This window comes from Propithecus coquereli, unplaced genomic scaffold (assembly GCF_000956105.1).
Source record: "Propithecus coquereli isolate 6110/MARCELLA unplaced genomic scaffold, Pcoq_1.0 Scaffold63, whole genome shotgun sequence".
NCBI classification, from domain to species: domain Eukaryota; kingdom Metazoa; phylum Chordata; class Mammalia; order Primates; family Indriidae; genus Propithecus; species Propithecus coquereli.
In genome coordinates, this window is record NW_012152285.1 from 2825657 (window position 1) to 2847144 (window position 21488).

The following is a 21488-nucleotide window of genomic DNA, read 5'->3' on the forward strand; positions in this document are numbered from 1 at the left end:
TACGAAGAAAAGCTTCATGTACAAATATCCCACTGCAACACTAGTTATAAAGGCAACGAACTGGAAGCAACCTTAATGGGAGCTGTTAAATGACTACTCCCTTGCTTGCTACTCGAAGTCTGGTCTGGGGATAGTACTGGTAAGATGGGGTCCTGCCAGAGATTCACTCTCAGGGCCCAAGCTAGACCTGCTGAACCAGAATCTAAGGTGATTTAAATGCACATTAAAGTTTGAGAAGCCCTCAAAGAGGCTATAACTGCTATAATCATTAAAAAATAAGTTACAATATTGTGTAGTAAGATTATATCATAAATATTTTCCTTTATTAAGTAGAAAAACAGCAGATAAAATGGTATAATTATGACTGTGTTTTAAAAAACTGCGCAGAAAACATCTAGAATGTAACATACTAAATGTGAACAGGGTTAGCATGGAAACTGGTAAGATTCCTCCCAGTCTCTGTCCCAGGCCAGCTTCCTTTGCTTTCCTTCCTTGGAGCTCTGTCTGCATCTCGACTGCAGCTCTGGAATCTGCATTGCCTTTGAGTCCAGGCAGGAAACATGGGTGGAAAGCAAAACAAAACAGGAAACTCAAGGGCTCGATCTTTCATACATTGCATTTTGGTGTCCTCAATCTGTTTGCTACCACTTTTTTTTTTTTTTTTTTTTGAGACAGGGTCTTGCTCTGTCTTACCCAGGCTAGAGAGCAGTGGTGTCGTCATAGCTTATTGCAACCTCAAACTCCTGAGCTTAAGCAATCCTCCTGCCTCAGCTTCCTGAGTAGCTGCGACTACAGGCACGCACCACCACATTCAGCTAATTTTTCCATTTTTTGTAGAGACGGCGCCTCTCTCTTGCTCAGGCTGGTCTCGAACTCCTGGCCTCAAGCAATCTTCCCGCCTTGGCCTCCCACCAAAGTGCTAGGATTACAGGTGTGAGCCACATTCCTGGCCTATCATTTACTTTTGAGTCCTCAAATAGCTGCTCCATATATTCCGCCCAGTGTTTTTTTGGCTGCGTTCAATGGGAAAGGATGGAGTGTGCTGACTCCAGTGTAACCAGAGTTGGAACTTCACCTATCAGTAGCTTTTGAGTGTTTGTTTTGAAAGCAGAGATAACTCAAGGGACACTTACATAAAAACTTGCAGTGGACACTACAAAGCTGTGACAAGAAAGTCTCATATCTACCAATTCTATGTGAATTACGGTCCCCCAAGGTCACAGAAAACCAATTTCCAATAAAAATAAAGCAATTTTCTTCAAATTCTAATGAATGGCCTAGAAATTAAGTAAATTGGCCAAATCACTTAAGCAATACTCAAGCACAGAAAGAAACTCAGAGCAGGAGGAGGGAAACGCTTCTGAATGAGAGACGCCATCAGGTACATTTAGAACCAATGAGCCTTGGTTATGAAAAAGCAGGTTTCCCCGAACAATTTTCCAATGCTGACTAATACAACATACTGATGACAGTCCGTTCCCATTGCTCAGTTTGCAGATGCTGAGAACATCTGCTTTCTCTAACTGCATTTGCAGAGCAGGGTATTCACTGTACTTCAGCCCTCACTGGCAGGACAGGAGAACCTGGAACTAAAACCCATCAAATAATGCTGCACAAATCAAGGGCTTCGGTATACCTTTGATGAAAGGCTGAAAGTGAGTGCTAAGGAGCAGAAAGGCAATTCAAAAGAATCCTTGACCCTCACTAATGCTACATCTTAGAGCAGCCCGGTAAAGTTAGCAAGGTAAATTCTATTAGTCCTAGGCCCCAGTATTGGAGCTGGGCCTGGAACCCAAGTCCTCTGGCTCCTTGCATGTAATATGTGCAAAATGACATGCCGCCTTGGGCATGGCCAGGCCCTCACAGGCTAGGTAAACCAGGAACTGGATACACATAAAGTATTATAACTTTTCTTCAGCAGGCTAGGTACCTTGGCAGAAGTAATATCATACTATTCCAACTACCATGAATAGTCAGGCATCCCTCAAAGTATTCATTCATTCATTCATTCATTCATTCAAGGAATCTACCTACCGGGACAAATTATTTTGTCTTGCTCCTAAAGAACAGTCTTCCACCAAAACTGAAAGTTCGTTATCAACCCTGAAATGCCAAGAGAAGCTGCTCTTAAACACTCAGACCAAAGACCAGACCTGATAAAGGAATCAAGCAAGCATCAGGAGAAGGAGTGGTAGAGTCCTCAGCAATCCATGCCTCCAGAAGCCCGCAACCGAGAGCGCCCTGCTGCACGCTGTGGCCTCCTTCCACGTTAACTCTCCCAATGGACGAAAGCAGCAAATCTGGCCGCTTTCCAAATTTCAACTGGCATGCAGCCCTCCGTAAGTTATGATATGTCCTTCAGCCTAACCTTGAAGCCCCCACTGGGAAGGTAAGGTGTCTGAAAATGTGATCAATGTTTCAGGTTTCACAGTAGCAGTGAGAGGCTCAAAGCTACCCCTTAAAATTTCTCCTGCCTCATTTTATTGTTACCTGGCTGGGCAGTAAAAAAAAAAAAAAAAGGAGTGGTGGGGTGGCTTTACAAAATAAAACAATAGCTTTTGTTTGTATAGAGATTCCAACTTTTTAACAGTATTTTCTCATCAATTATCTCATTGTAGCCTCAGGCGCCTGTCAGCTGGTGAGTGCAGATGCTACTACGTGGCGCCATTTACCAGGGACGCTACTGACCAGTATTTGAGGTCACACGTGGTCACTCAGGATCCGAACCCAAATGTCTTATTTCAGAGCCAAACAGTCTTGCCCTTGGGGTCCTGGAAAAAGCCTATTGCTGCAAACACCTTTCCAAACAACAAGGACAATGTCCAAGGCTGGACAATGTCTTCAGGTTCACTTTTTGTTGCTGTTGTTTTTAATGAAATATAATTATTTTTACATATGTCATTTAAATACATAGTTGAATAGCTAAAAAGCATTTATTCATTATTCACAAAAGACCTATTTTCCATTTAAATCAAACTTCTACATCTCTATAAAAGTTATTTCTATGGAACTCTTCCACAAACAAACTGCACATTTTCTGCCTTCTTCCTTCTTAAACAACGTGTTCTCAGTTTGATTTTAATTTCTTTGCTTTATATTGTGTTGTGTTGGTCTCTAAATTCACTTTTACAGGAACAACAATGAGCATAAATCTAATCCCAAACTCTAGGTTAAGGTTAACCGTATAGGTGGCTCTGGACAAACCATTTTACCCAGCCTAGCCTCAGTTTTCTGAACACTTCTTATCCTCAACCTCTACTCTCTAAAGCAAGATAACATTTATAAAAGTGAGTGCTAAAATATAAAGTGTTATAACAAATTTAAGGCAGCATTACTATTACCAAGTTAGGTCAATCTTTTGGGTTTTTTTTTGGGGGTTTTTTTTTGAGACAGAGTCTTGCTCTGTTGCCCGGGCTACAGTGCTGTGGCATCAGCCTAGCTCACAGCAACCTCAAACTCCTGGGCTCAAGCAATCCTCCTGCCTCAGCCTCCCAAGCAGCCGGGACTACAAGTGCATGCCACCACACCTGGCTAATTTTTCTATTTTTAGTAGAGATGGGGTCTCACTCTTGCTCAGGCTGGTCTCGAACTCCTGACCTCAGGGGATCCTCCCACCTCGGCCTCCCCAGAGTGCTAGGATTACAGGTGTGAGCCACCGTGCCTGGCCATTTTGGGGGGGTTCTTAAATGAGAAAGCAATGTCTAACAGCTAACAAGTGAAATTTGGATGATTCTCCTTAAATATCCAGCCCTGCAGGATGCTCATGTGTGGTTATCTCTTGATCACTTGAGATTTTTCTGAGTTCTTCCTCCATACGGTAATTGCTGTACTCCTGAAAACATATTATGCCCATGACTGATCTTAAGTACAGAGATTTCACTATGCACTCCTCTTAGAACTCATAGACAACTTTTAAAAAGACGTTTGCCTCCACTCAGCTCTGAAGAATTTGGCTTTCACATTTCTCTGTTCTCAAATGCACTCGTCAATTCCTACGCTAAGCAGGTCTCTTTTAAGGGGGCTGGAGGTGTTTCTAGGAATTATCAGCAATAAAACACTAACTCCACCAGCCTCTCCTTCCCTCAGCAAAAACTTTAACATTTTTTCATAGCCTCTAATAAGGAGACTTATCAAAGGCTTCATAAATCTAAAAAAAAGGTCAGCTATGGGTTCCCATTACCCACATTCTTATTGTCACAGTAAAGTAATCCAGTATTTCAGTCAGGCAAGACTTCCCTGTAACAGAATTACTTAGCTTTAAGTGTTGTGGGGGTGGGGTGGGGAATCCTTCAGCCTATCTCGTCATGAAGTGAGACTCAAAAAAAAAAAAAAAAAACTGTCCCCGCCTTTTTATTTTGAACAATTCTAAACCCGAAGGATAGTATAATGAACACCCATAGACCATTCACTTAGGCTCATTAATTATCAACATTTTATCACATTTTCTTCTCCTTTCTCTTTTTTCCCTGGGTCTCTTGAGAATAAGTCGAATACACAATAACCCCTCCCTTCTAAACACAAAAACAAAGACATTCTCTTCCAAAATCACATGTGTGAAATTTATCAATGATACAATGCCATCCCACTTCATAAGTCCAGGTAGCCTCTAAATGTCCTGTAGAGGCTCCTCCCTTCAGTCTAGGTTCCAATCAGAGAACACACATTGAGGTTACTTGTCATGCCCTGATAATTTCTTAGTTTACTATAATTTCTCAGGCTTTTTCGTTTTCTATGACATTGGCATTTTTGCAGAGTCCAGTCCACTTTCTTTACACAATGTCCCTCAATTTGTTTTCATCTGAATGTTACCTTCCACTTACATTCAGGTTAAACGTTGTTGGCAGGAATATTACAGAGCGATGCTATATCCTTCCAAGTGCGTCACATGCAGAACCATCTGATACCGTTTGTCCTGCCACTGGTTTGACCACTTGGCTATGGGAGAATATGCTGCATTTCTCCACTAAATACACACCTTTCCCCTTTACAATTAATAAGCAACCTGTGATTTTTTTGAAATTACATAAATATTATGATCCCCGCTTTCACCCAAAGGCTCTAGCATCCATTGATGATTCTGAATTATAATTTCTGAATTATTACTACAGTGGTTGCAAGATAGTGCTTGTCTATTTCTAAAATTTCTTTTAGTGAGGCAGGATTTGCTGAGCTCAGGAGAGTTTGAGGCTGCAGGGAGCTATGACTGTACTCTAGCCTGGGAAGCAGAGACTCCATCTCTAAAAAAACAAATAAATGAAAAGTAAGTAAGATTTTATTAGTTTTATTGTTTTATTAATATTACTTTTTTCTTTAAAGAGCTTTCCCTCACTAATTTTTAAGTGTTTTTATTGATTTATCATAATCCAATACTGTCATTATTCATTGTGATGCTCGTATTGTCTCAAAGCTGGCCAGTAGGAGCCCCTCAAGCATGACAATATGGCTTTTGAATGGAACCTACTGGTGGCCTGTAATATCGGGGAAGCCCCAGAAACCCTTCATCAGGATGAAAGCCCCACTGTCCATCCACCTGTACTCTGACCCGGTGGATACTGCTTCACCTAGAGTCACATGCTGACACCTCTGAGGCTCTTTGGAATTCCCCAGTGAATGCTTTCTGACTCTGGTGACCTCTTCACGCTAGATGGCTGCTGACATGTAGAAAATCTTTCTCACCGTCCCAGTGCCTCCCAAACACGGCCCTCTCTGCCCTGGTCTAGGCCCTCCTCAGCTCTAATTCAAAAACCATGCGAAAGCGCCATCTGTTTCCCTCATGTGAAATACCAAGAACAGGGGACGTGGCCCCATTTCTTGCCTCTGCCACTGAGTACCCATGAGACATGAGGCAGGTCACTTCACTCCAAACCAACTGCAATTTCTTCCCACTCCCTGTTGTGAGAATTAAATGAAAACACAATATTGAGAATCATCGCTGGCACAAAACAGCTGCATATAATTTGGCACCACTCTAAGTCCACTTCCCTCCCTCTCTCCCAAACACCCTACTCTCTGTATCACTGGAGAGAAATGTCTCTAAAAGACAGATGTGATCATGTAATGCCCCTGCTAAAACCTTTCCTGGCTTCCCATGGTCTACAGACAAAGCCCAACCTCTTTAAAGGGGTGCCAAGGCCCTGTAAAATGTGCCCACAGGATCCCATGTCCAGGCACATCTAACTTCACCTCTTTCCCTGATTCCCTTCCATACCCTTTGTTTTCTCCATTTCCACCCGGCACCTCCTACTCGTTCTTTTGAGACTTGGCCCAGAGGCACCTCCACCGCACAGCCAACAGTCCCAGCAGAGGTGCCACTGTCCTCTGTGCTTCCACGGCAACCGGGCTCACAGGTCTACTACAGGGAGCACCGAACAAGTCGGAAGTTACACGTCTGTCACGGCTTCTGGATGCCCACTTGCGAGAGGAGAGGGTACTTGTCTTACACATCTGTGTACCCTCAAAACTGACCGCTGCACTCGCACAGGGTAGGTTCTCTAGAAAGGTCTGTTCAGGAAATAAAGCAACCTGCTTGTTTATGAAATCACATCAACAATCTGGCTGCCTTACAGTGTGGGGACAGTGGTGTCTTTCTATCTTCCTTTCAGTAAGAAAACCATTTAGAAAGGTTAGGGTTTATAAAATCATGTAAAAATGCACATATCAAGTGTTAAATACAAGGAGACAGGAATAATAAATATACAGACAGCACCATCAGAATTATGTAAGAAAAATATGTATAAAGGATGAATATACTGAAATATTAATAGCAGACAGGGCCATGAGTGATTTTTAAAATCTTCCTCTTCTTCTTTTTGTACTCTTTCAATGTATCTATAATGAATGTGCAGTTTCTTTAAAATAAAAAAATTTAAGTGAGAGAAATAATTTAGTGCATTTCTATTTTTTTTTAATCCCTGAAAAAGGAAGAGAATTACTAGCAGTGAGAGAAAAGGAAAAGTGAAGAAGAGATTTGAGATGGGAATTGTTACTGGAAATTATATGCAAGAAATAGGAAAAAAAAATAGAGAATAAGTAAAAAGGAAAAGTTTACTTACAATAAAAAACTGGGAGGCAAGCAGAAAATTATGTAAAATCTAGCACTGACAATCAAGGTTCCACACAATTCAACAGGATGACATGAAGTTATTCTGGTAATGGAATACAGCCATATCCTGATAAGGTTAGCAGGAGCTAATCAGAGTATCAAACTGTGTCAGCGTGGAGGGCCCCTGGAATACTCTGCTACCTGGGGATGTAGGAAAGAACTAAAGAAGGATACACAATCCTAAAGACCAGTGAGTCTATTGCCTTGTAAGACTAAACTCGTGCCAGAATGGGGACCCGTTAGGCTAATGATTACCACATCACAGCTCAGCTGCAAGTCAAAGGAAGTGCTTTGATCTTTCTAATCCATGAGCTGCAGAAAAGCTGACAGTGGCAGAGGAGAATATGTGGGCTGTTCTGCTGCTGCATTTGTATGGCATTGCTTCACTGAGCCATCGGCCTCAGATGTCACCCAGACATCACCCTGTCCAAAAGTGGGCTGTGTCCACACGTGTTCAGGGCAAAAAAAAAAAAAGCCAAACATATCTTTCAAGTTCAAGAGAATCATTTCACTGAAAACTCCATGTCAGATTAATACCTTAGCCAGCTAAGTGCCCCTGCCGTTAACATAATCTTTCTCTTTTCAAAGGTTTTCAAATCTGAGGTCACCATGGAGACCATAAAACACACCCAAACATGCATTTGACTTACTGCTTAGTCACCATCAGATTAACTTCGATTACTAAAGTGAGAGTTGAAAATGTGTAAGTTATTTCTTCTCTTCCATTAGTTGTAGGCTGTCTATCTAGGGACTAAGGTAGGTGGTCTTTCTTTTTTTTTAAGAGTTCGCTAAAACAGAAAAACTTTCCTACAGGAAGCTTAGAACACCAAAGAATTCTCACGTGTTTCTGCCCTTTCTTCTTCCTTTTTTTTTGAGACAGAGTCTCACTGTGTTGCCCAGGCTAGAGTGCCATGGTGTTGCCCTTTCTTCTTAAAAAAAAAAAAAAAAAAAAGGAATTACACAATAAATAGTTGTAACAAGATGAGAAAAGGTTGTTTTCATGATAAAACACATGCTCCTAAGAGAAAAGCTGGGATGAGATTAACATGGGCTGATCAAGGTATCAAAAACTTGGCAGCCTCTAGGTTAAGCCCTGCACATGTATCCACTGGGATGTGGAACAAGTGCTTCCCAGAAATTTGTGATCTAGGAATGGAACACACCTACTTCCCTTTCCACTCACTTTTCCCAGTGTCTTACCATTCTTGCAGCAAGATCTGATGGAAACCTGCTTTTTTCCCCAGCTTGATCACCTCACAGGATGATTATTTCTCCAAGCTGTCCCATTTTATGAACCAAAGTGTACATGGCCATCAAATGAAGCAGTAAGACCAATTTTCATAATTATTGCTGCATACTTGTTGGGACATTTTTGTTAGACACTGTACATTTTGAGTATTGGCATTAAGGAAAACATTAGGTACAGTAATTATGGGGTTTAATGTGATGGTGGAACCAAGTTTAAGTTCATATGAGTACGTTAAACAGGAAGTTAATGTATTCTAAAGCTCAACTCTTTCCCTAGAGTTCAGTGATGACTGAGTAACTAACTGTATGAGTATCCACCAAGTGACAGGCCTTAACTGGTGTCTCAAATCACAGAATTTCCAATTCTGGAGGCACTGTGCTTTCTATATCCTGTCTCTGGGCCTTTTCTTCCATATCCCAGCTTTAATCACCATCCAGAATATGATGATTCACAAGTATTTATTTTCTAGCTCTGTTTTTTCTCTCAACTTTACACCTATATTGCTAACCATCCTGGATCCCACCACTTAGATATCTCACAGGTATCTTAAACTTATGTGTCTAATCCAAACTCATTAACTCCTTTTTCCTCCCTACCTTGCAATTGTCCCAGTGGTAAAATCCAGTCTTTGAAATCCTTCCCCTCTATTCTCCTTTCCTACATGAAATCTATTACCAAGTTGCATTGATTTGGACTCTTAAATATTGCTCAAATCTGTTTCTTCCTATCATTAGGGCTGGAGTAGCTTAGCTTGAGGCCCTTATTACAGCATTTATTACATAAGGTACAAGTTTAGACTAGCTGATTTTAAGGTGCTTTTCACAAAGTCAAGGATTAGCTCTACCTTGCTCACCTCTGGTACTCTAGTACCTAAAACATGGTAGGTACTTAATTCATGTTTGTTAAATCAATTTTCACTGGATAAATACAAGTTTAGGGGTTGAAGCATGATGACAACACCAAGTTCTCTTCTTATTTCTGTATGGCACTTTACATTGACAGAGCCCTTGTATATTGTCTCCTTTCACACCCATGACTCCTTAAAGCAGATACACAAAGCGTCATTAGCTCTGTTTTGCTGATAAAGGAACCGAGGCCCTGCGAAGTTAAATGATCTGCCCAGTGCATGTGCCACACGGCTAGTAAGTGGCTGTGCAAGACTGTCTTCATCCTGACCTCAGTGCTCTTTCCACTACCAGGTACGTTTGTATTTTTACAGGGGTAATGCGTTCCCTCTCTGTACAATGGTTCAGACAGACGCTGATGAAGATGTGGTGGCAATGATGTTCAGACATCAAAGAGAACAATGGACTGTGTGACCTTTAATAAGGTTCTTCTGAATTCTGATTCCCTTAGCCCCGAGTGGCTCTAGAGTGGCAGAGCTGTTATCTGAGGTCTCTCTAGCGCCACCTTCTCCCCCTTCCACACTGGTCCTCAGCACAGCCTCCCGGCTCTGGCCTGACCAATGAATTCCTCAAGCTTTATCTGCCATCCGAGGGGCAGCATCAAGCCTTCAAGGCCTTTTCCAACTCTCATGTCGAGCTTCGGAAATCTTTCTGTCCTACCTGGGAAGAGTTCTTGCCAACACAGTTAAAACTGAATCTAAGTCTCCACAACCAATTTTCAATGCAGAGGAAATGTGGAAGAAAGAGGAACAAGCTGACACCACAGAAACAGAAATCCAGAACATGGTGGGACAGTTTATAGGACAACTAATCTGGCAGGGAGGAATTGAACCAGGACAACTGATCTGATCTCCACAAGCTACTCACAGTGGGGAAAAGAGGGAGCAAGGACTGCTCTGGAATTACAGACTTGACACAGACAGAACAAGCAAACGTAACATAAAGACTTTAGGTATTAATTTGTACAAACCAACTATAAAAGGGGGGGGCACTTTAAGACAATCAGGATACTCTGTGAAGCAGTAATTGCCATTATCAAAGAATTACTGTCAATTTTGCTAAAGAACAAACAGCATTATGGTTATACAATAAAATGTCCATAGTTTCTGGATGCATGCTAAAGTATGCAGTGATGAAATGACATTGTCTGGGATTTGTTTTAAAATACTTAAAAAAGGAAAAAAAAAGAGATGAAACAAATGTAGCCCATCTTGATAATTATTGAATCTGGGTGTAATATGAGAGCTCCTTATACCAGTTGAGATACATTTGAAAATTTTCAGAATAAAAAAATGTATTCTGAATCCTTTCTTCCAAGAGTCCTATCCTACACAAAAGTAGTAATTAGATTTAATGAGTTTTAACTAATAATTTTTGCTAAGGTGTGCTAATATTTCACACCCTACAGTTTAAGATTCTAGCTTCCAGAAGATCATCACAGAATGACGGCCCTAGCTGTAATTTCTGGCAACACAGTAAATGAGCAACACGTTTGAGTTTGGTTTTTGTGAACATTTTCTGCTGTTACCTCTCTGCCTTTACAGAGAAAACCCACAAGCTATTCTTAGCCACAGGATCTTGGTTAGATATGTTGATGACTCAAGCTGATTCTGTAAGCATCAATGGCTTACCAAGTCTGGAATTGCCAGTAACTGGGTGGAGCTGCAGAAATCCTCAAGAAGGAACAAAGCTAGAAGCAGAGTAGGGAGAAAGTATACAGTACAGCCCCTTAATGTTGGATACATCTTCAACCTGCGCTCAGCCAGAACCCATATTTACCTACTCCTTGGAAGCAAAATTTCCCAATACACAGGCTTTTATAAGGAGTGGAACTAAACTTCTGTGAATGTCCTAAACTGTCAGTTTACTACTTAAAACATGCTGCTTATCAAGCTAGTCTCCCAGCAAGAGTCCCCATCATTGGATTCTCAATGATAACAAGGTATTTCTTATAATCCAGGAGCTGAAGGCAAGTGCTTGAGAGCTTTTACAAGAATAAAAAAAGATGTGAGGCTGGCTTGTTTGGAAGGGCTGAAGAAACTGCAAGCAGAATGCAGAGGCAAGACTGCCGACTGAGAGGAGTAAAAGGCTGGGAACATTCATTCTGTGCGACAGCTTTTCTTTACAGAGTTAAGGAAGTATGTACAGAAGGAAGGGGGACCACAGTATACATCAAACTAAAGGGATCCAAAATTTAATATGATAAACACACCACTTTAAAAATCCATAGTGAATTGTTCAGCCCTCTTTCCAAAGCTTCCATCAGAGAGAACGTCTCTTCTGGAAGAAAAAGAAAGTACAAAGGGAGGACACTGAAAGTGTTAAGCTATTTCAGCAGCACAGGCGCAATGCAAACAAATGGTCTCAAATCCATCACGCTGTTTCATAAATTCTCCCACCAGAATCAAGGAGTGAAATTAGCCACCTCTATTTCTATTGCATTAAAGAGCTTTAATGTAAACATTTTAAAAATTAAATCTTCTATTAATTATTTTATGAAATAATTCCAATAATCTCCCTAGTTAAAAATTCTTCCAAAGTAAAGGTTAGGGGGTGAAGAGTGTTATGTGAATCTGATAGAAAGGTAGAGATAATGAAAGAGAAATAAAAGTTATTTTAAAAAATGCATCTAAGCTACTAGATAAAATCAATAAGGCGACACATAACGCCAGAGAACAGTGATCTTATTTGGGTTGGTGCAGGATTGCAAGGGGACAGGAATACTTCCTCTTGCTTTCTCTGCTGTAGGGATTAATGAAAGAAGGAAAATGGAAAAAACACATCATTTGAAATTGAGCTTTCCCACTGAGAGAGGGAAAAAGCATATAAAAGCTTCTGGATGCATGTCAAGGGAACGAATGATATTTTAAAAGTTTGGCTGGAAACCAAAGAGCTACACCCACACGCAAAGCTTAACTGCTTCCCAACACGCTAACTAGACCACATATTTCCCCAGCTGGGAGGCATTGGCAGGGCTGGAAATTGTGAGAAGGGTGGGGCTGCCTAGCTATATTGCTTAGGAACATTCCCAGATGGAGGAGTAGGGACCTGACTGTATTCCGAAGAAATTTTCACCTTCAGCCTCAGTCAAAGGACCCCAAGGGCAAGACGAGAAACAAACAAAAAGGGAAATTACAGTGAGGAATAGTTTACCTTGGGAGAACAGTTGAAATGCATACCAGGTACTGGGAGTGTAGTTACATACATTGTAATACACCGATACAGGTACAGCGTGCCAACTATGCAGAAAAATCTTCTGCTAATAATAGACCTAGAAAAAGGGAAAAACAGGGCAGATGCTCAGTCAAGAAATTCCGCAGGTTCATTTAAGTTTTTAATGACACAACAAAACAAATCCAAAAAACTGCTAGAGTGCTTAAAACCAGACTGAATACATGAATGAATAGAACGATAGCTAGTAGCAGATTAAGACAAAGATTTTGAGAATAATGTTCTGTTGTGCTTTTTTCAAAAAACATTAACTGGCCCAAAGAGCTTAAATCACTCTACACTGCTATTAATTTGGCTTCGTAAGGCCTTAAACTTGAGTTGACATTGAACTGATGTACAAATGGAGCCCATTCTGTCTGGTCAGAACTCAAACTAACTTTTTTGGGGCCTGGGGGTGGGAGGGCACAGACACTACTGAGTGTAGGAAAGGTGTAGGAAAGGTAGCTGGATCCGGTGTGGAAGCAGAGGTGGCAGGTCACGCCAGGGTGCTATGGGCATCTGGCTGCCAGGGCCATGCCCCCCATCCTAGGAATGGCACAAGCTCACTATGACAGGAGCAGCAAGGAGCTGGCCAGAGGAGGGGTGGCAATGTTCCCCCAGGACCCCAGGCAAGTAGTGGCAGATGAACTTGGCACAGGGGTTTGGGGTGAGGGGACTGGGGTGTGGGTACCCAGGGGGAAGGCTGGATGATCACGTCCATGGGGTATAGACTGTGGTGGTGGTGGCTGCCTGGTCCCGGCACCTGGGAGAAGAGCAGAGGAGTGGTCCTCGTCTGGCTGCCCCACACCAGCCCGGCTCATGCCCAATGGTGCCACACCAGCTGCCAGAGCCTAGGGTGCCTGACATGTGGGTGCCCTCACCCCACTGCACTCCCAGGAGCAGCCCTTCTCCTCACAGTGCCTGGCCCAGGTGAAGAAGTAGGACCAGGAGCCAAAGACCAGCCCACAGTGGCTGGTGCTCAGGTCCTGTGTATATGTGGGGTGTTGGGGGGTTGTGGTGCACCTGGAAGAAGCCCACCAAGGCAGCAGTTACACGTTTAGAGAATGTCTTTTAAAGGGAAGATCTTCAGAAAATGAGAATGGCATTAGAATGAGAATTTAAAACTTTCAGGCCATTTAATGAGTCAAAGACACTAAACATTTTACTCCCAGAAACTGATTTTCTGAGGCAACATATGCCAAGGAAAATACCAATCTGAAAGACAGCATCCAACCCCGCCCCACTCCCTGATTCCTGAGTGGCCTCGGGAGAGACTATTTACTTCTCTGAGTCTCGATTTCCTAATTAGTAAAATAGAGATAATAACATTAGAAATAATGTATGAAGAATCCCTACCATATAGTAGGCACAAATGGTAGCCATCAATTGTACAGGTATGTAGATGAATAAAAATATAAGCAAGAATTAGAAATAGTTTTTATTAGTGGGTAAACACAATTACTTGATATTACATATGTTGAAATTATCTGCTATACGTACATGTGTATAATAATCAAAATGCATATACACATATGTATTAATATATTGAGTTTGATAACTTTTCCTAAGATCAAATTCCACATAATGGCCAGGCACAGTGGCTCATGCCTGTAACTCCAGTGCTTTGGGAGGCCAAGGCAGGAGGACTGCTTGAGGCCAAGAGTTCAAGACCAGCCTGGGCAACATAGCAAGACCTCGTCTCTACAAAAAATTTAAAAATTAGCTGGGCATGCTGGCACATGCCTGTATTCCTAGCTACCTGGGAGGCTGAGACAGGAGGATCACTTGAGCCCAGGAGTTCGAGATTATAGTGAGCTATGATTGTGCCACTGAACTCCAGCCTGGGCAACAGAGTGACACTCTGTCTCTTAAAAAAAAAAAAAAAAAAAAAATCCACGTAAGTTTGTACAATTTAACCTCATTAAATCTTAGTGTATTCTTGGACAAGAACGTTCCTTCCCTCTCTACTTCTCTCCTCTTCTACCACAGGCCAGAAGCATGGTCCTGGGGTCTCCCCTTCTTCAACTTTGAACAGAGTTCAGGTTTTCCTTTATCTAGGATGACTTAAGTTAATTTAACAAAGAAATTTAGAAACTGTGGACAGGCTTTCCTCTTAAAATACTGAATGCTCAATCACTCTATAATCATACAGTGTAGCTCTATTTTTATGCAGGATGGGAATGCCTGCTGAGGTATGGTAGTCAGAGGAGAATATGTAGCATTTGTAACTTTTGTTTTAACAAGAGGAACAAAAAGATAAGTTGCCTGTGTGATTAAAAATTAATTAAAAAAAAAAACCCATGTAACTACATTAGCATTTCATTCATACCTGCAAAGTCCACGCAAGTTACTTAGGTTTTATGAGTAGAATCTGGGTGTCTTCTTACCTAGATTTCCGAAACTGGGTCAGAATTATTACCATAGTAGCCATCTTTGCTTATTTTCTGTTAGTTAAGCTGTGTATGTCACCTCCAAAGATAAGAATTTATTTAGCATAAAGCTGCCTTCAGAGGTATATGTCTCTAATTTCAGTATAATAAAAAGCACAGTATAATTAAGCAATATAAAGAAGGACAATACCAGAGAAAAATACTGGCCTATAAATGTCTTTGCCAAGAATACCAAAAGAGAAATACCCAAGTGAATTTTACATTGTAAGGTACCATGATCATCTTTCTTAAAAAGAAAATACCCATTCTAGCCATCCTGCTCAAACAAATTACTGGCAATTTCACTGGGACTATACAAAAAAACACCTGTAACCACCTCCCCATTGAACAAATGTCAATGACCCTATATAATCCTCTCCCTTAACTCACTACTTGACTTTTTGATTTATTTCCCTGAAATGGTAGATTTTCTGCAAGACAAAGGAGCTCAGATTCTGAAGGCCCCGGGCAGGGGCAGGCTTCCTGAAGCCAAGATTCACCATCCTCCACAAGCTACCCTCAATGTAAGTAACACCTTGTTAGTTGTATTACCTATGACCTGCCCCAAGGCCTGTGGCCCCTCCTTTAAAAGCCCTCATTGTCTTGATAATTGGATCTTTGTGCGATGAGCAGCCGGACATAGACTGAAACCTCCTTGCAATTTCGACAACACGCCTAAAACTCCCAAATCTAGATCTGTTGAACTCTTCAGTGGAAGAAAAAGATTACTATCTTAAAATCACTTTGCCTGATTATTTCACAGTATACAAAAGATACACACACGTCCCCCCAGTAACTATTTCCATATGTCAAACATGAGTCACATGTGAGTATCAATGAAATTATTTCAGAATTATCTGGGAATGAGGTATATGAAAAAATAATAAAAGATGAGAAAAGCTGAATCCTTAAATTTACTTTTAATTAAAACATTTAAGGTTCATTCACATTTACTATTTGACTTGCAGTGAAAAAGTCAAGTGAAGTAATTCATATGAATTTGTCAATGTTAAGAATAAGGTGACAAGTTAGAAGTGGTTGTTTTTAAGAATTTTCTGATCTTTAGCATGTATTTTTTTTAATTTTAAACTGATCCTGTGACAGATTATGATCTTTAGCATTTAATCTTTTTGAAATTAAGCTTAGAATGTCTTCAGTGTATACTGTTAAACAGGGATTTCCTAACACGACCTTTGAAAAGCAGAGTATAAAAGTGTTTCAAAGAATTGTATGCACTTCTGGCATTCATTTCTTTAATCAAAGAATCACACGCATTTAGAATTCTTATTTACTTAAAGGCATAAAAGTTTGAGATGTGTTTTTAAAAAATAAACGCAGAAGAAATGTTGAGATATTGCTAGCAACTAAGCAGATGTCAACAATAAGATGCATAATATAATTTTCAAAATCACAATGGTGTTCTTTGCACATGGGATACACCTCTCTTTTCTAGTCAAAAGAAGCCAGTTTCCATCTGCTCACACTTTGCGATGACCTTCATCTCAGAGACTTGTATTTGGTCACAGTTATCTATTTTTCTCCCAAGTGTTTGAGCACTGGTCTCATTACCACTTTTTCTGAGAGAACAGAGAAATGTACCTGTTCGATTTGATTATAAGGAAACAGGAATAAAAGTGTTAACATTTTATAGATAATTATTAAGATGTGCTAGAATAGTATGTTATGTCCATTAACATAATGGTGGCTTTATTAAACTTTTTAATATCCCTTTTTAAAAAGGAAAAAGCACTCAGAACTTGATTACATACTATCAAAATCAGGCTTAAAAAAGCAAAACTACAATGTTTTTGGCATTTGGCAGGACGATCTAAAATTCTAAAGGAAAATGGTGACAGAAGGAAATCAATAAACTGGAAAGTAAAATTAAAATACCAGAAAGTTCTTCGTGTTTCCCACAAGTTGTCTCTCTCAATTAATCCACAGCAGGAAGACACAGACAACTCTTTCAGTGCTCAGACCTGGTCTCGGAGCTCTCTCTGGAAGCTGTTAGCTTTCAGAAACAAACAGGCCCTGACGCACAGCAGTGGAACTAAGCAACCATTCAAAACTAAGCATCAGTAAACAAGGGAACGCACATGGAGCTGTGACACAGACTCAGGGAGACCCAACCCTCTGGAGTAGTCACGGAGGCCAGCGCATGATTCGGGGCCCTGATTAGTGATTCCGGCACTGAAATGTTGACAACACGTCACTGAGCAGTATCTTCACTTTGATGCTAGCTGCACCTTTAACGAAGACTCATTTGGTGACCTTGAATATCTCAATTAATTTCCTTGGAAAGTAGCATCCTCACCAGCAAAAGGAGGGAAAGTTCATCGTTTTCTTATGAGTCACAGAAATGGGTTAGAAAAAAAAATGGAAAGGTTATGAAATAGTACCAAGAATGGGTACCAGAATAGTCATTTTTTTCTTAATATCAGAGGTTGGAAAAATAAAGTAATTTTATTTAGAGCCAACTACCACACTATCAAAAAAAAAAAGTTTCTATTGAGGTGTTTATTTCTTCTGGCATGGTACTAACAGCAGCAACTGTTTTGCCAGGATTCTCCTATATGCCAAGCTCCGTGCCAACTTGGCGATGTATGGCTATGATCTTTATTTTACAGATGGGAAAACTGAGGTTCAGAGAGTTTAAGTGGAAATATAAATATATTACATAAGACAAAAATATTCAGGAAATTGCTGCAGATTGTGTAAGAAATCCCAATTTTGAGTGCCTGCAGATGAGGCAACATCCTATCACATTTCATTTACATTTCAAAATCTACTTAAACTTTTCACTAAGTTAGTATTTCACTGACCAGAAGTCCACAAAATAAACATTTTAAAAATAATTTAATGATAACTGCATTAGTTATTAAAGTGCTGAAAAAAATCCTTCTAGCATCATACAGATATCCAAATTAAATGCGTCCATTTTTCATGACTGTTTGCAGTCTGTGCCAGTCAGATTTGCTTATTACCTGCCTTCCCTGTATGTTTAATCAGCCACCCTGAAATGGCATCCACTTCTGAACTCTTCATCTCACCTGAATCTCCACAATTACCTTCTGTTGTCCCTAATATTCTTGCCTCCTGCTATGATCTGAATGAATGTTTACGTCCCCCCCAAATCCATATGCTGAAGCCTAATCACCAGTGATTAGGTCACGAGGGAAGAGCCTTCAGGTTTGGGCTTTGTGCCCTTATATTAGTAAGAGAGACCCCAGAGTGCTGGCACACCCTTCCACCATGTGAGGATGGAACTAGAAGGCACCATCTATGAACCAGGAAGTCGGCCCTTACCAGATACCGATAAGCCTATGCCTTGATCTTGGACTTCCAGCCTCCAGAATGGTGAGAAATAAATTTCTACTCTTTATAAAATACCCAGTCTACGGCATTTTATTATAGCAGCTCGAACGGACTGAGGCACTTCCCTCAAATCCATTCTGCATAGAGCAGCCAGAATCATCTTTTTTGAAACAGTTAAACAGAGTATGTCTTTCAAAGCCTTCCAATGGCTGTCAAATGTAGTTTGAATAAAATCCAAATCCTTTCCTAAGACCCTGATGCCCTAGATCTGCGGCCTCTCTCCTGCCTCCCACCATTCTCTAGGACTCCACCTTCACCCCATGCCCTAGTGCTCTCGGAACACACCTTGCAAAGTCCCTCCTGCCTTAGGGAGATCTCTGTGCTGGCCATTCTCTCTGCCTGCCACTGATACTGCATCTGGGGTCGTCTCTCAGGTAGATCACCTGCTTTAGAGAAGTCCCTGCTCCTCTCCACCCCACCCTTCTATTTTAATTTCTTCACAGCCCTCCCAACAATGTTCCCCACCCCCACATAAAGCTAACTCCAAAGAGATTCCAAAATCTGTCTTCCTCCCTTTAATTCCTTGCTACTGGCCCCTGAATTCCCTGAACTGTGACAATTGCTCACGAGGCCCTTCAACTTTCTTCGACATGACACTTCCTCAGTCTTCCCTTGCAAACATGAACCTCAGCGATCTGGGCAAAGGGGAGCCACTTATTGTCCCTAAACACAACCTGTTTCTTGCTTTTGACTGCCAATCTTGTTCCCTGGGCTCTCCCATTATCCTGTCTGCTGTAATCCTATCATCCACCACAAGCCTTCCTGATGTCCCCAACTGGACGGAGCTACTTCATCCTTCCAATCGCTTTAGAATGTTGTTTCTATCGTGTGTTATCTTTAATAGTGAGACTATTACTATCACCACTACCAACAGCGGTGAAGTCTTATCCCCTCTATTAGAAGAAGCTCTCAAGAAGGGTTGTGTTTACTTGTCTTTTAGTTCCAGGGAGACTTAACATGGCACCTGTAATATGACTGGCAGTCCTGGCAGGAGGATGCATTTCTGCGCTTCAGAGCTTTCCTTCTTACTCCCTCCAATAGTCCTTTCCTACTTCTTTCTACAGACATTTGTCCTTTAAAACCCTTTCATATATTTGCCAGGAGTAATCTTCCCTGATGCTCACTATCCCTGCACTCTGTATCCTTTCTGCATTCACATTTTCATTTACTGGAGCTGAGATTGCTCCATTCCTCCAACTAGGATGGTAACTCCCCCGGAGACTGGCTCTGTGAGTTCTGCTTTCCTCTGTCTCTCTTCTCCCTGTCTCCTTGCTGCCCTGGAGGGCTTCCCCCATCACAGCCTCAGGTACCTTAATGCCCCCCCCACCACCAAAACTCAGGTCTTAAGACTTTGAATTAGCCATTCTTTCCACTAGTGAAACAGTCAAGTTAAAAAAAAATTCTTTTTCTAAGCCCTGTGTAAAAAATCTGCAAGATAATGCAATAGTTAAGTTCAGGAAATGATCCCTACTTGTTTGGGGAATTTACAAAGAAGAGATCACATTATAAAACTGCTTCTGCTCTACCTGCCTTTTTAAAAAATATCATTTCCTGATTTAAATACAGATTATAACAAAGTAAAGGGAAAATATTCCCCTATTAAAATGTGGAAAAAAAAGTCAATACAATCTACTTGAGTTAGTTATAAAGAATTAAAATCAAGAATCCTCCAGAAACTGCTACATAAAACTGTGCAAACAAAGGAGTTACATTTCTTTGTTGGTATTTTAGGCTATCAACAAAAATCATATATATATTTATATATACACACACATACATATATGTGTGATATAACTATATGACTGTATATATACATAGACCACAGCTATGTATATGCATACATATAGTGCAAATGTGTATATATACACACACGAACACACCCAGGTCTCTCCTCATTCCTTCCCTTCATCAAAACTTACCCACCCTGAATCACATTCTTAGGGGCTTGTTCAGTCATAGTTAGTGGAACTGACCAATTAATGTTTGCTCTAGGGCTAATGGATTACCCTTAAAAGTAAAACACTGTCATTTTATAGATGGTTTCCAAAAATATAGTAAACAAATACATCGCTGGCAGTGGCTAACAATGCTAGGCATTGTTCTAAGTACAGGGAATACAGTAGTAAACAGAATAGACAAAAAGCCTGCCTCGTGGTGCTTATGTTCTAGTAGAAGAGGCAGAAAACAAACAAGTAAATAAATAAGTAAACTATAGAGCATGTGAGATAAGTACTAAAGGGTAAAAGTAAGGCAGAGTGTCATTGGGAGAAGAGAGGTGACAATTTAAGTTGGTCAGAGCAGGTCTACCTGTGCATGAGGGGTCAACCATGAGGATATCTGTGGGAGAAGAGCACAGAAGCTAGTGTGTGTTGCTGTTTGTCAATAATCAAGGGGGTCAGGGAGCAGAGTGCATGTGGCAATGAGGTCTGCGAGGGACTCCCTGGTCACCATGAAGGAAGACACCGGCTTTGCCACTCTATGAGGCGGGAGAATAGTGATATATGCTGACTCACTTTGTCAAGTGGACAAATCACTCAACACAGTGGTCCCCAACCTTTTTGGCACCAGGGACCTGTTTCATGAAAGACGATTTTTCCAGGGGGAGGCTACAGGGGGATGGTTTCAGGATGATTGAAGCACATTATATTTATTATGCAGTCAAACGTCTCTGCTCACGATAATCTGCATTTGCAGCTGTTCTCCAGCACCAGCATCACCGCCTCAGCTCCACCTCAGATCAGGCATTACAATCTCATAAGGAGAGCGCAACCTAGATCCCTCACATGCATAGATTACAGTAGGGTTTCTGCTCCCATGAGAATCTCATGCCAATGCTAATCTGACAAGAGGCGGAGCTTATGCAGTGATATCAGCGATGGGGAGCAACTGTAAATACAGATGAAGCTTTGCTGCTCACCCATGGCTCACCTCCACTGTGCAGCCTGATGCCTAACAGGCCACAGACTGCTACCGGTCCACAGCCCAGGAGTTGGGACTGCAGACTTAACAGAAGCAAAAACCAGTAATAACCCAGGTAAGAGATGACAGTGGTTAGACTTATGGCAACAACAGAGATGGTGAGAAGGGTCAGATTTACAGAGTGACCAGATGTGGGGTGGAAGAAAAAAATGAAAAGAAGAAAGAGGCGGCAAAGTAGAGGCCTGCAAAAGGCTAGGAGGTTCAGGTGATCTGGTAAGAGAAGGGGACAGGGAAAGTTC

The 21488-nt window shown here is 41.2% G+C and overlaps 1 protein-coding gene across 4 annotated transcripts in view; it reads right to left on the reverse strand.

The window, feature by feature from the left end:
- Positions 1-21488, reverse strand: part of SGMS1 (sphingomyelin synthase 1) — a 278456-nt gene that overhangs the window by 11131 nt on the left and 245837 nt on the right. For all 4 annotated transcript variants that reach the window (XM_012659756.1, XM_012659757.1, XM_012659758.1 and 1 more), the window contains one exon: positions 12410-12527. In XM_012659756.1, the coding sequence (XP_012515210.1) occupies positions 12410-12527 (118 nt within the window). The remainder of the gene's footprint in view (positions 1-12409; positions 12528-21488) is intronic.